At 42.5% G+C, this 12186-nt stretch overlaps 1 protein-coding gene across 3 annotated transcripts; it reads left to right on the forward strand.

The window, feature by feature from the left end:
• The first annotated feature begins 4684 nt into the window (after positions 1-4684).
• LOC143028212 (uncharacterized) lies at positions 4685-11889 on the forward strand. 3 transcript variants are annotated; one of them, XR_012966697.1, is made up of 5 exons: positions 4685-4833; positions 5277-5400; positions 7856-10541; positions 10947-11064; positions 11502-11889. XR_012966697.1 is itself a non-coding variant. In XM_076190010.1 (3 exons), exons 1-3 carry the CDS (start codon positions 10365-10367, stop codon positions 11690-11692), a joined length of 486 nt encoding a protein of 161 aa, XP_076046125.1. In that variant the 5' UTR covers positions 10350-10364; the 3' UTR covers positions 11693-11889. The 3 variants fall into 3 exon arrangements, 1 of the variants encoding a protein (XP_076046125.1); XR_012966696.1 differs by having other exon boundaries at positions 4757-4833; positions 5211-5400; XM_076190010.1 differs by lacking the exons at positions 4685-4833; positions 5277-5400 and having other exon boundaries at positions 10350-10541.
• The last annotated feature ends 297 nt before the right edge of the window (positions 11890-12186 follow it).

A 12186-nucleotide genomic window follows, 5' to 3' on the forward strand; every position in this document is an offset into this window, starting at 1 on the left:
CGTTGAGCCATGAATGATCATCGTTCCACGATAATTGCACCGAACAAAACGCACATTAACGTCTACCGAGAAAGACAGTCAGACTGAAGGAAGGACTGCAGAACTTGAAATGTCAGTTTCCGGCTTCAGGGCAGCAGAGCAGTCCGGATCTGCAGTCTCTGCAGTTCTTGCACGGAGGGAAGCACCCGAGACTCCGGGTAAAACAGGTGATTGATGCTCTTGAGATCTTTGGATCACATCTCCGTCAGTATCTTTTTTTGTGTTGAAAGGAGCCGGTCGACCACTTATCACCGCTGCCGCCGTAGGGACTTGCAACAGCGGAGACGGCCAGGAGGACAACCGCCACCACCACCACCAGTGATCGGAGGGCTGCCATCGCTGTTGTTCCTTGGACGGACGAAGTCACCTGAAATCCAAGAGGAGTCATAATCACGGAGTGTCTGCATCATGCACACGGCTCGGTACCCCCAGTCTGAATAGAGGGTAGCGTCAGAGGATCGCGTCGGGACGTGCATGGCGAGAAGAGATGGTCATTTCACTATCGTAGCGTCTTTTTCCTCCATCAAGGAAACCTTAATCCAACGGGAAGGGACCAAGGGTCAAGCTCTTTCCAAATTATACTAAAAACCGACAAAAGTATCTGATAGACAGTACAAAGAAGCATGACGTCATGACGTCAGACCACGTGACACTTAACATGAAACTCAGTCTTGTGAGACTAACAAGATAGGCAGAAACTGAGAAGCATTACCCACGGGAGGTCCTGAGCCAAGGACAAGACCGACACTTTTGCCCTGCGTGTTACGAAGAGGAAATGGGAAGATCTTTTGGGATGGAATTGGCAGGAGTACAACATCACAGTCATAAGATAGTGTGTTGGTACTCAGTGTTATGGTGGGCTCCTTCTGCCTCGTGTACGCTTTAACATGGGGTATGTAAGAGGCCGGTAGATAGAAGTAGACATCTAAGTAGATAGAGGGATAGGTGAAAAGACATGCAAATTTTATTACTCGGATGTTTTGAAACAATGGCCGATAGGAAGTGCAGAGTTGCATATTCTCGCTTGCCGTCTTGTGTTTTGTAAACATAGGTTAGGATATCGAGAGAATTCTGGTGTGACGAAATGTATACATCAAACCATGTTCCGCTTGCGACATAAGTGCTTACGTAAACAGTATTGCTTGAGACAGTATAACAGCCTTTCTGATTGGAGAAAAGGGTGGAGGAGGAGAGAAATTATTGGTGCATGGAGGTAAAGTCACGCCCTTAAAGGGTGGCACTTATTTGTAACGTTCAAAGTTATTGGATGAATTAAATTGTGACGTCGGAGCAGACTTGGCTTGGTGGGATGTACAAGGATCCCAACCGGGAGTCCCTTGGTGTAGATTGAACCAAGTGTATTTACTAAGAAGAAAGAAGATAAGAAATAGAAATCTAAGTTTAATTCACCCCATCAAGAAACTTTAATATCTAGTGACCGAAGCTTCTATAGAAACATACTTAAGAGAAGGAAGAGGCATGGGAACTAACAGGGTGGCCTGTTTACTACAAATGGTGGATCTTCACCCAAAGGGGGATGGGGGGTGGGAGAGTGTCGGTTGCCATGTCCCCAGCTGAATGGAGTAGCTAAGTGTTAGTGGGCACAAGACGAAGAAAACGAAAATGTGTCATTTTTCGTGGTTTGTGAGGCTGACACCTGCCTGGACCTCAACCTTGCAGGTGGTCTGGAACAGGCTGTACATGATCGCAGGAGACGGCGCCCGCGCTACAGCCACATCAGTGACGATACACGGAGGAAGCTGAGGTCACCTCGCATCCGAGCTGAGCAGATGTTGGGGGGGGGGGGGGTACTACTCAGAGTGGATGCCCTTCCTGACCTTTGCGCCGTGGCCAGGGTCCGAGCAGACGTCCAAAATCTCCATGCAGTTTCCAGACACGCACGATACCACCGAGCCACGATGGGCCCCCAAAAATCATATGTCGTTGTAGGCTGGACCAGGTTCTTCCAATTTCTAACGGCCAAACGGATTTTGGGTTAAAGCGCAAAGTAATGCACACCGAACGTTAATTCCAAAATTATGAAAGGGTGCCAAATGGGTAGAGCGGCGTTCTCTGTCTGTCTCCGCCCCCGTATGTACCGGTACTGACGGCAAAAATCGTTTGCACTCACTATCTTAGGAGTTTTAGTGTCATCCCTACGGGTCAGAGTCACGTAACATTTTTTTCTATTTGGAAACTCTTCTCCACTCAGAAATAATACTGACCACTTTCTGAGCTCTGTAAATCACTGCCCCAAATAGATGTCTCCTCTACCAATACTTCTACAGCTCCAATTTTTCATCGTGGTGTTGTTTTCAAAGACAGAAGCGCTGATGGTCGTTGATAAGTTACTAATAGTACTTAGTTATCTACGTTTTCGGGCGAGCGAAGCTGAAACCGAGTGTTCCTGAAGAAGAGGGGGACTGAGGGAGAAGGAGCGAGAAACAGCGAAAAGAAAAAAAAAAAAAAATAGAAAAACAGCAAGTGATCAAATCACGAAGATAGGTCGAAGAGTCAAGGTTAGAAGTTCGAAACCCAAAGGGAATTTCCAGGCGCCGATCGCTTGGAAGGACTCACGGGTTGTTTGCGTGGTGTCGCTTCCCTTTGTGGCCAACAGCGCAACAATCGTAGCGTTTCTGTTCGCAGACTAAGAAAAAAACAACTCATTGAACATAAAAAATACTATATATGTGGCTGAAAAGAGAAAACGCGAGAAAACAAGTTTCACAGTAAGATATGAAAATAAAAGAAGAATCCCTAAGGAGCTGTCGGACCACAACTCCACATCTACATCTCTGCGTGCCTGTGGAGGTGCAGAGAATTTCACGGGCGGCAGTCCTTACTTAAATACCCAAATCCAAATCCCATCTGCGAAAAATGATAATGGGCAGAAGGAATTTTTTAGAACAGAAAAGCGAATAGCATGATACAACGTCAAGATCAACGGAAGTGGCTTCGACAGAGTTGAACGCAAATGTATGAATAGTGTGAGAGTTGCAGGAAAAAACACATGTTGATAGTATCATGCATGAGTGAACAATTCCCGTGAAGTATCTGAAGGACACGAATTGGGAGGTGCACGGAAAAACCAGACTCCAGGACTTCCTACACAAATCCATGTTTGCTACTCTAAAAGAATTTAGAGTAGCGTTTTGCATGCCATCTTCTAACTAAATATCTCATTTGCATAACGTACTGTTTGTCATATGTGATTTTTTTCTTTCCTTGGTTTATTTCATCTATTAATCTTTATTCTTACAGGCAAAGATTGTATTCATTGCAGCCCACCTCCGTTTTCTAAAATAGTTCAAAACTTCACATTCTCCTTCTCTGAGGCCTTGGAGTAACATGGCGACTCATGATACTGTCTCCTCTGGGAGGTGGCGTACGTGCTTTTTGCTGCAAGTGCAGCGTGTGGATATGTGTTTGTTGATATTAGTGTTTGGAAGATACCATAATTTTTCAACGATTCCGATACGAGTGCCGATACTGCTTTAAATTTCCGATTCCGATACTTCTCTGAGCTTCCAATTCCGATACGAGTCTATTCCTATATCTGCAGTGATTATAATTCATGGCCGCTTTCAGGCCCTGCCGTTGGTTTAGAAAACAAATATTTTTATAAACAAAGCACATTTACTAATCGCTTTTGGCATCGGAAGTTTAGAGTAGTATTTGTCTATTTGTTTTTTGTTTTGTATTCAGTGGACGTACAGTACACACATATGTAGTGACTATAGGGATGTTCAATAACTTAACAACTATACATGATCGGTCAAAATGAAGGTTATTTTTCGAACTAGGAGACCAATATAGTATTGGAATGATGTCTGTTTCCTAAACACCAAAAAACCCTTGTAGACCAGTGTTATCACTTATTATTTACTATTTACCTGTTTGTTTATTATTTAACTTTGGCTATCTATCTATTTATTTATTTAATTTATCATTACTTACAATATTATAATCTTATTTATTTATTTATCATTATTATCTTTTTTTGCATCCGACTTAGTTATGGACCAAAAGGTCTCCTGTCGGCATGCTCCTCCTTTGTAAACCTTTGTAATACTTTCCCCTCTTTTCTCTTTCTGTTTCTCCCTGCTCCTCTGTCTATTGGCCATCTATTTGCGGTGATGGGCGCTGGGTTTTAAGGTCTCCAGAAGCAACAGCAGCAGCAGCAGCAGCAGCAGCAGCAGCAGCAGCAGCAGCATCACAAGAAGAATCTACAATTATAATTAAGGGGGGTGGGGCATGAAGGAGTAATATCGTCTTCAGAAAATGAGATTCAAACTCCAACAGGAAAGAGCTGCATCAAGTAGCTCAGCCAACCTTACTGCAGGGTCAACAAAAAAACAATTTGCATGTTAGTTACGGTATATAAGCACTCAACAATGATGACAAACAAAATTTGCGATGACTGGCGAGTCCCGAAATAACTTGACTTACTCACGAGAAGGACAAAATAGAAACGGCAAAGAAATCGAGGGCGTTTATGAATGTCCGGGTTGCGGGGCAGCTGCGTCACAACATTATGTAAAGGTCAGGGTGCTGTTCTCTCACCCGGTCTTCCTCACCCCGTCCCGGCGTCCTTCATCTCTTCCTCCTCCTCGGTTCCTCCCCGTCCTCCATGATCTTCCCTCCTCCTCAGTCTCCTCGCCCCTGGACTTGGATATATATATATGAGTTCCACGAGTACTCTAAGACATTCAGTTCCAGGCTCTTCTCCTCGACAGACGCAAGAAACTTCCGTCTCTCCACTTTAGGGTCCTGATATTCTACAGTCGTTTCTCGGTACGGATTTCGTTACGTTGTTCTCTACTAGTTTGTCGAAAAGTGAATGATCCTCAATGATCCCAATGGAGCACTTTGGTTTCCCCTCCCTAGAGCCCGTCCTCCACCTCATGATACGGGGTGAGCACAACCACCTGAACAAAACAGGAATACCATACCGGTAGCATGGTATCCAGGTATTCAAAACAGCCGACCCCCACCTGCACTCTCATAACACATCAACAGAAAAACACGTGCACACGATAAGACCAAGCCTCTAATTCCACGACCCACTTAGCCCACCACGACAACGAGAGGCCTTTCCTCTCTGAACAGTTGGGGTCGATGAACAGCCATGCATATCCCGACGCGAACCTCAGGCGCTCTTCTCCATTCAGGCTGGAGGTGCCGAGCCGTGCGTATGATGCAGACACTCCGTGATCATGACTCCTCTTGGGTTCCAGGGGATTTCGTCCGGCAAAGGAACAACAACGATGGCAACCCTCCGGTCATTGGTGGTGGTGATGGCAGTGACAGTGGCGCTGGTTCTCCTGGACTCCTCCGCTGAGGCAAGTCCCTACCGAAAAGGTAAGTGGTCCACCGGATTTCTGAATGGCAAACTGGCTACCCCTCTTTGTAAAGCCCCTAAGACTCCTCTGCACTGCCCTTCTTAGTGATTCCATCTCTTTAGCGTGTAGTAATAGATCTAAATCGAGCATATTTAGATATAAGAAGGAAATAAACAAGAACTGATTTATGAAAAGAGTGCCAAACGAATGAAATAGTTTAGGAACAATGCAGAGAGCACCGAAACTATTGGTTGTTTTGAGAGAAAGTTATGTATCTTTATGGATGGGGATGATACGTGATAATGAATACCGCTGATAAATCCAAAGGGAAGCCCAAAGAATTCTATAGTTACATTATTAGAGATAAAAAGGTTATTAAGAATCACATTGGCCCGATATTATCAGCTGATGGTCACCTTGAATATTCAAATGAAGTGATGTGTGATATTCTAAACAGCTATTCTAGCTCAGTATTCGCAAACAAAACACCTAAAAGTGAACTCCAAACTGAAACAAAATAAAAATAAAATAAAGGGTGTATAGAGAAACTCAAAATTGATAAAACGCCAGGGCCTGACGATTGGCATCTAAGAATCTTATAGGAAATTAAATATTAGATTGTTGTTCCATTAGAAATTGGTTGCAAGAAACCCATCATATCCGAAGATGTCCCAAGAGAATGGAAGCTAGCTAATGTTACTCACATATTCAAAAAAGGTGACAAAAAGAAACCAAATAACTATAGGCCTATGAGCTTGACTTCAATCGCAGGAAAAATGATTGAAACTATCATCAGAGATACTATCAAACACCATGTAGAAAGTGTTTGATAAATGATAGCCAGCATGGTTTCAGACGGAAACTTTCTTGCATGACTAACTTACTCGAATTCTACAACACAGTCATCTCAAATTATGACGACAAAAGAAACAATATAGATTTAATATATATACACTTTGCAAAAGCTTTTGATACCGTCCCCCACGAAAAACTACTTACTAGATTAGCTCCACACGGAGTAAGTGGTAGCCTATTAAGTTGAACTAATAATTTGTTGAGTGATCGGAAATAAAGAATGTATTATATGGTAAAACCTCTAGATGGAAAAATGTTATGAGTGGAGTTCCTCAAGGTTTCGTTCTTGGGCCACTTCTATTCATAGTATATATAAATGATGTAGACCACGGACTGAAATCTATTGTCTCCAAATTTGCTGATAATACAAAACTGTGCGGAATGGCAAATGATCACTTAAATGAATTAGATATTCAAGAAGATTTAGATAAATTACAGCAATGGTCTGAAAAGTGGCTAATGATATCTAACACAAATAAATGCAAGGTTATGCATATAGGTAAAAATAACATTAAATACGATTACAAGTTATTTGAAAATTCGTTAACAAAAGTGCATAATTATCAGTAACTATCTCAAATCATCTAAGCAGTGTATTTCAGCCTCTGGGAAAGCAGATAAGATTCATGGACTGATTGCGCGATTTTTCGGCTTCAAAAGTCCATCTGTCATTAACAAGCTATAGAAATCGTTAGTTCGTCCACATTTGGAATATGCTGTTTCCGTATGGTCACCGAATCTCATTAAAGACATTAACAGATTGGAAAAAGTACAACGGCGAGCCACAAAACTGATTCCAAATATCAAAAATAAATCATATGAAAATCGGCTAAAACATATGAATCTGCTTTCCCTAAAAAAACGTAGACTCAGAGGTGATTTGATACAGGTCTTTAAGATTCTAAAGGGAATTGTCAACATAAAAAAAAAATCACATTGAATGAGAATCAGACAAGAAATGATGGTCTCAAACCGTCAAGAAATTGATTTAATTTGGATGTGGGTAGAAACAACTTCGCCAACCGTGTAGTTAATGAATGGAATAAACTTCCTGCAGAGGCAGTGCAATGTAGTTTAGTTCGAAGCTTTAAGATTCGTTTAGGTAAACACCTAAGCAAGATGCTGTAATGTCTACCATTTGTTTCATATTATTTGTTTGTTATTATTTGTCTTTGTTTATCATTATTTGTTTGATTTTCATTTATCATTGGTTATCTGTTAAATCGCTATTATTCACTATTTACCTGTTTGTTTATTATTTAACTATACCTAAGCATTTACTTTATTGATTATTATTTATATTATCATATTTTTTATTTATTTATCATTATTCTAATTTTTTCGCATCCGACCTAGTTATAGACCAAAAGGTCTCCTGTCGGCATGCTCCACATTTGTAATCCTTTGTAATGGACATGAAACTGCCTAGTGTAGGCCTTATGGTCTTTTGCAACATCCTTCATTTGCATGTTCTTAATCCCCCTCTGGCTCCACCCTATTGCTCTCCTTAAAGCTCCTTTTCTACTTGAGTGTTTCCAAGGACAGAGGCGCCGTTTGTCGCTGACGAGACATCAAATGCTCCATTTTGATTTTGATCACCCTGTCCTGCTTCTTTCCAGGAGGCAGCAGTCGCCCGAGATGTGACCCGAACTTTACCCTGGCAGCAGCCTCCTGCCTCGCGGGAACTCGGTGCTTTCCTGTGTGCAGAGACAAAAGAGAATGCATCGGCAATGAACTGTGCTGCCCAGATCGAGGAACCACGAGGTCCCATTGCACACCCCCCTTCACCCGCCCTGGTTTATGAAGAGGTGAATTAAGAAGGTCCTGCACTTACCAATGGGGAAAAATGCAAATTTTGGAAAGGGCACAGGTATCAGGAAATTTGATACAGTTCAGATGATGCAGGTTCTGGGTTTCAATGAGTCGCAGGGATAACATGTACTGACAGGAGACCCGTCAATGCGTAGAACCACTGAAATAAATAGATAAAACCACACCACGTGAAGTTTTCTTTCGTGAAGTTTTCTGTTCACCATTCCCATCATCCTTCAAATTCCCTAATACAATCAGAGGCTTTCGTCTTGGACCCAGATGGGAGGCGGGAGTGAGGGTGATATGTGTTGCGGATTCCCCCATGTCCAGGAGCCGGGACCAAGAGGAGAAAGAACAAAGGCAAGTCAGTCAGTGGAAGAAGTGAAAGACACTAACGAGACACTGTTGGCCATGTTAATATTTTTTCGTTTTGAACCAAACGCTTCTGACTCTACTTTCTTCATTAGAGACCTCTTCAAAAGGAGTTTGCCTACCCTTAGAAAAATGAAACCAGTGTAAAAAAGAATGGAGGCGTGTTCACGCTATCCAGACACAATAATAAAAAGAGAGAGAGAAACGTAAGATAAAATATAAAACGAAGAAAATTTTGGCAAAGAAAAGAGAAAGTACATTTGTTCAGTCTTCATAAACAAGAATGTAGTGTCTTGTATTGTCTTCGATGCAATTAGGATGAGTATGTGTAAGAATTACAATAATAATATAATGATATTCAAACAACTGTCTAGATCACTAAGTGCAGAGTCTAGATGAAGGAACAACATGAGCTTGACTTGTGAACTTTGATCAGTTCTTTTCCATTAAAGGTGTCAACATTTGTCGTGTGTGTTTTTGTCTTGTGAACTTATGTCGAGGAATTCAGGAGGAGGAGCGCCACTGTCACCACCAATGACAAGAATATTGTCTACACTCTGCTTACTTTTGACACATGTATATATATTCGTATATGCGAATAAATCACAAGAACACGTGATTCACAAAATGTGTAATAAAACCAATTGGAAAATAAAATGAAAGGTGACCGAACGTCTTATATAGACGAAAACGTTCGGTCACCTTTCATTTTATCTTCCAAGTGGTTTTTATTACACATATATGTGATCATATCATCCCTCTTTCTTCTTTCTTCCCGCTTCTCCCTGTTCCTCTCTCTCTTGGTCATCTACTTGCAGCCATGGGAGCTGGGTTTTCGGGTCTGCAGAAGCAGCAGCAACAGCACAAGTATATTTTGCAGTTAAGACAGGGCGGGGGGATGGAGGAGTGATATTGTTTTCAGAAACTGAGAAAACAAACTCCAACAGGAGAGAACGGTATATGGACATTTGGTCTACGGACGTTTGGTCTCTGTCCATCTGGTTTCCTTTTTTTTCTACAAATGGACACTTGATCTTGAATTTTCATAATGAACTATGGGTTTCAATTTTACTTATCATTTCTCAATTGGATGCATACTGAAGAATAACAGATTAATATTGATGCTTTCTGGTTCACATAGAAAATAATTATGAGACATCTTGAATTTCATTGAGAAAACATAAATTCTTTTAGATTAACTAACAAATGTCCAAATGTCAGGAGACCAAATGTAATAAATCCAACCTTACTGCAATCAACACAGAACCCTACGCATGTTAGTTGTGGTGTGTCTCCACTGAGCGCTGATGATAGATAAATCTTGGAATAACCAGTGAGTCCTCAGATAATTTGACTTACCCACGTGGAGGAAAATATTGAAACGACGAAGAAATCGGGGGCGTTTGTGGAAGTCCGGGACCGGAGCGGCTGCGTCACAGCATAATGAGAAGGTTAGGGTGATGAATGTGAATTAAACAAACACCGTGAGGCAGAAAATTAGTTCTGGTAAGTACACCTCCTGTCTCATATTGTTTTTCTTTTTTTCACGCCTAAGCAGGAGTACTCCACTTTGATTCAATCATCCGTTAGATTGTGAGATTTAGACAAATAATCCAAGGTGTGAGCTTTTGTCTTTTTTTCCATCACGGGTGTGAACTTTTGTTTTGTGAGTTTATGTCGTGGAATATACATACCCACCTGGGCCCCTCCTAGGCTTGCGCCTCCCTCCCCTCCTCCCTCCCCTCCTCCGTCTGGTTTTTCTGGTTTTGTTCACATCGTGACCCCTAAATGTCCTTTGAGTGCGTTCTCTATAAAGGTTTACAAATTCCGTGGTAAACTAAACATTCTTTTTTTCTTTTTTTTTTGGTCAGCCGTTCTTATCTCAATTTTATTAAATTGCGAGATGCTGCTCACGTGTCTTGTTGATCTGCTTCTTCATTTATTATGTATTTATGTTTTGCTGTTCTCTCACCCGCTCTCCCTCGCCCCACCCCGGTGTTCCTCACCTGTTCCTCCTCCTCCTCCTCCTGCTCGCCCTCCTCGTCCCTGGACTTGGATATATATAAATTCCACGGCAATTCGTGGACACTCAGTTCCAGGCTCTTCTCGCTAGACCCAACAGTGCGTATTTCATTGCGCTCTTGTCCAGTAGTCTGTCGAAAAGTGATTGCGCATATAAAGGACGATACACAGTAATTCTTTAGTGCATATTGTGCCCACTAATCCCTCCCTCGCCCCCGACCTACACCTCGCAGCACATCAACAGAAAAATCGCATGTACACGATGAGATTGAGTCTTGAGCTCCATGACTCACTTGGCCCACCAAAATTTAAGAGCTTGATCCCCGGTTCTTACCCGATGGATTAGCGTTTCCTTGGTGGAGGAGGGAGACGCTGTTGTGGTGAAATAGTAAATCACGCCGACGGGAGGCCTTTCCTCTGGCTCTCTCCTCCTTTCAGGCTGGAGGTGCCAAGCCACGTCCATGTTACATCTACTCTATTCTTACGACTTCTCTTGCGTTTCAGGTGATTTCGTCCGTCAAAGGAACAGAATCGATGGCAGCCCTCCGGTCACTGGTGGTGGCAATGGCGGTGATGGTGGTGCTCCTGTCCGCCTTCGCTGAGGCAAGTCCCTACCGCCCCGGTAAGTGGTCCACCAGGTTCCTAAACATCAAATCAGTTACTCGTCCTTTTAAAGCCTCCAAGACTCTCCTACACCCGCAAAGAAATGCTTTTGCTATGCCTCCTAGCTACTGTCCTCTTCAAACCTCATTTGAATCCATCTCGTTGGCTCTGAGTAACGGGCAAATTCTTCTTGAGAGAAGGTTATCTTTACGGATAGAGATAGGTGGTAATGGACGTGAAACTGCCTAGTGTAGGCGTTATGGTCTAATCCAGTCTCCTTCTTTCTTATGTTCTTATTCTTAATGTTTCCTGTGGCTCCTCTCTGGTACACTCTTCAAACCTCCTTTACTACTTTAGTGATTCCATTTCGTTGGCGCGTTATTGTCGAAGTTTGTCTTTGACGAGATAGCAAATACTATATTCCCATTGTGATCACGCTCTCTGGCTTCTTTCTAGGACGCGGAGGCGGTCATGACCGGAGATGTAACCCGAACTTCACGATAGCAGTTGTCTTCTGCTCCGCGGGAACTCGATGCTTCCCTCGGTGTTATTCCAAAAGAGACTGCCTTCCCAGCGAAGTGTGCTGCCCGGATTACATAACCGGCAATACTCACTGCACGCTGCCCTCAACAGGCCTTGGCCGATGACGAGTTGGATGAAGGAGACGTCTGATCTTAGAAAGGCCGCTGGTACCAGGGGATTTGTTTAAGTTCAGATGATGCAAGCTCTGGGCTTCAATGGGTCACAGGGATAACACTAATAATATGTCAATAATCAACAGAGATGAAGAAAATCCCTGTACTAAAAAGAAGAACCAGTAAAATAAAAACAATATTAAAACGTAGTTTTCTGTTTACTATTTACCTCATCCTTCAAGTCTCCAGATACAATTAGAACCTTCCGAGAAGGGAGGTGGGTGTTGTGTGTGTTGGGACCTTCCCCGTGTCGAAGGGGGTTGGGGTTAGACAAGAAGGGTAATGATAAATAAGTCAGTGGAAAAAGTGAAGGTCACTAAGGAGACACTGTTGGCCATGGCACTGTCTTTGTTTTGAAACGAAAGCTTCTGTCTGAAACAGTATTTTTTAAAGAGACTTCTTCAGAAGAAGTTTATTCGCCTTTGGGAAAACGAAAGCAAAGTAAG

This window comes from Oratosquilla oratoria, chromosome 9 (genome assembly GCF_046742065.1).
Source record: "Oratosquilla oratoria isolate Oo_2021 chromosome 9, ASM4674206v1, whole genome shotgun sequence".
In the NCBI taxonomy this organism is placed as follows: Eukaryota; Metazoa; Arthropoda; class Malacostraca; order Stomatopoda; family Squillidae; genus Oratosquilla; species Oratosquilla oratoria.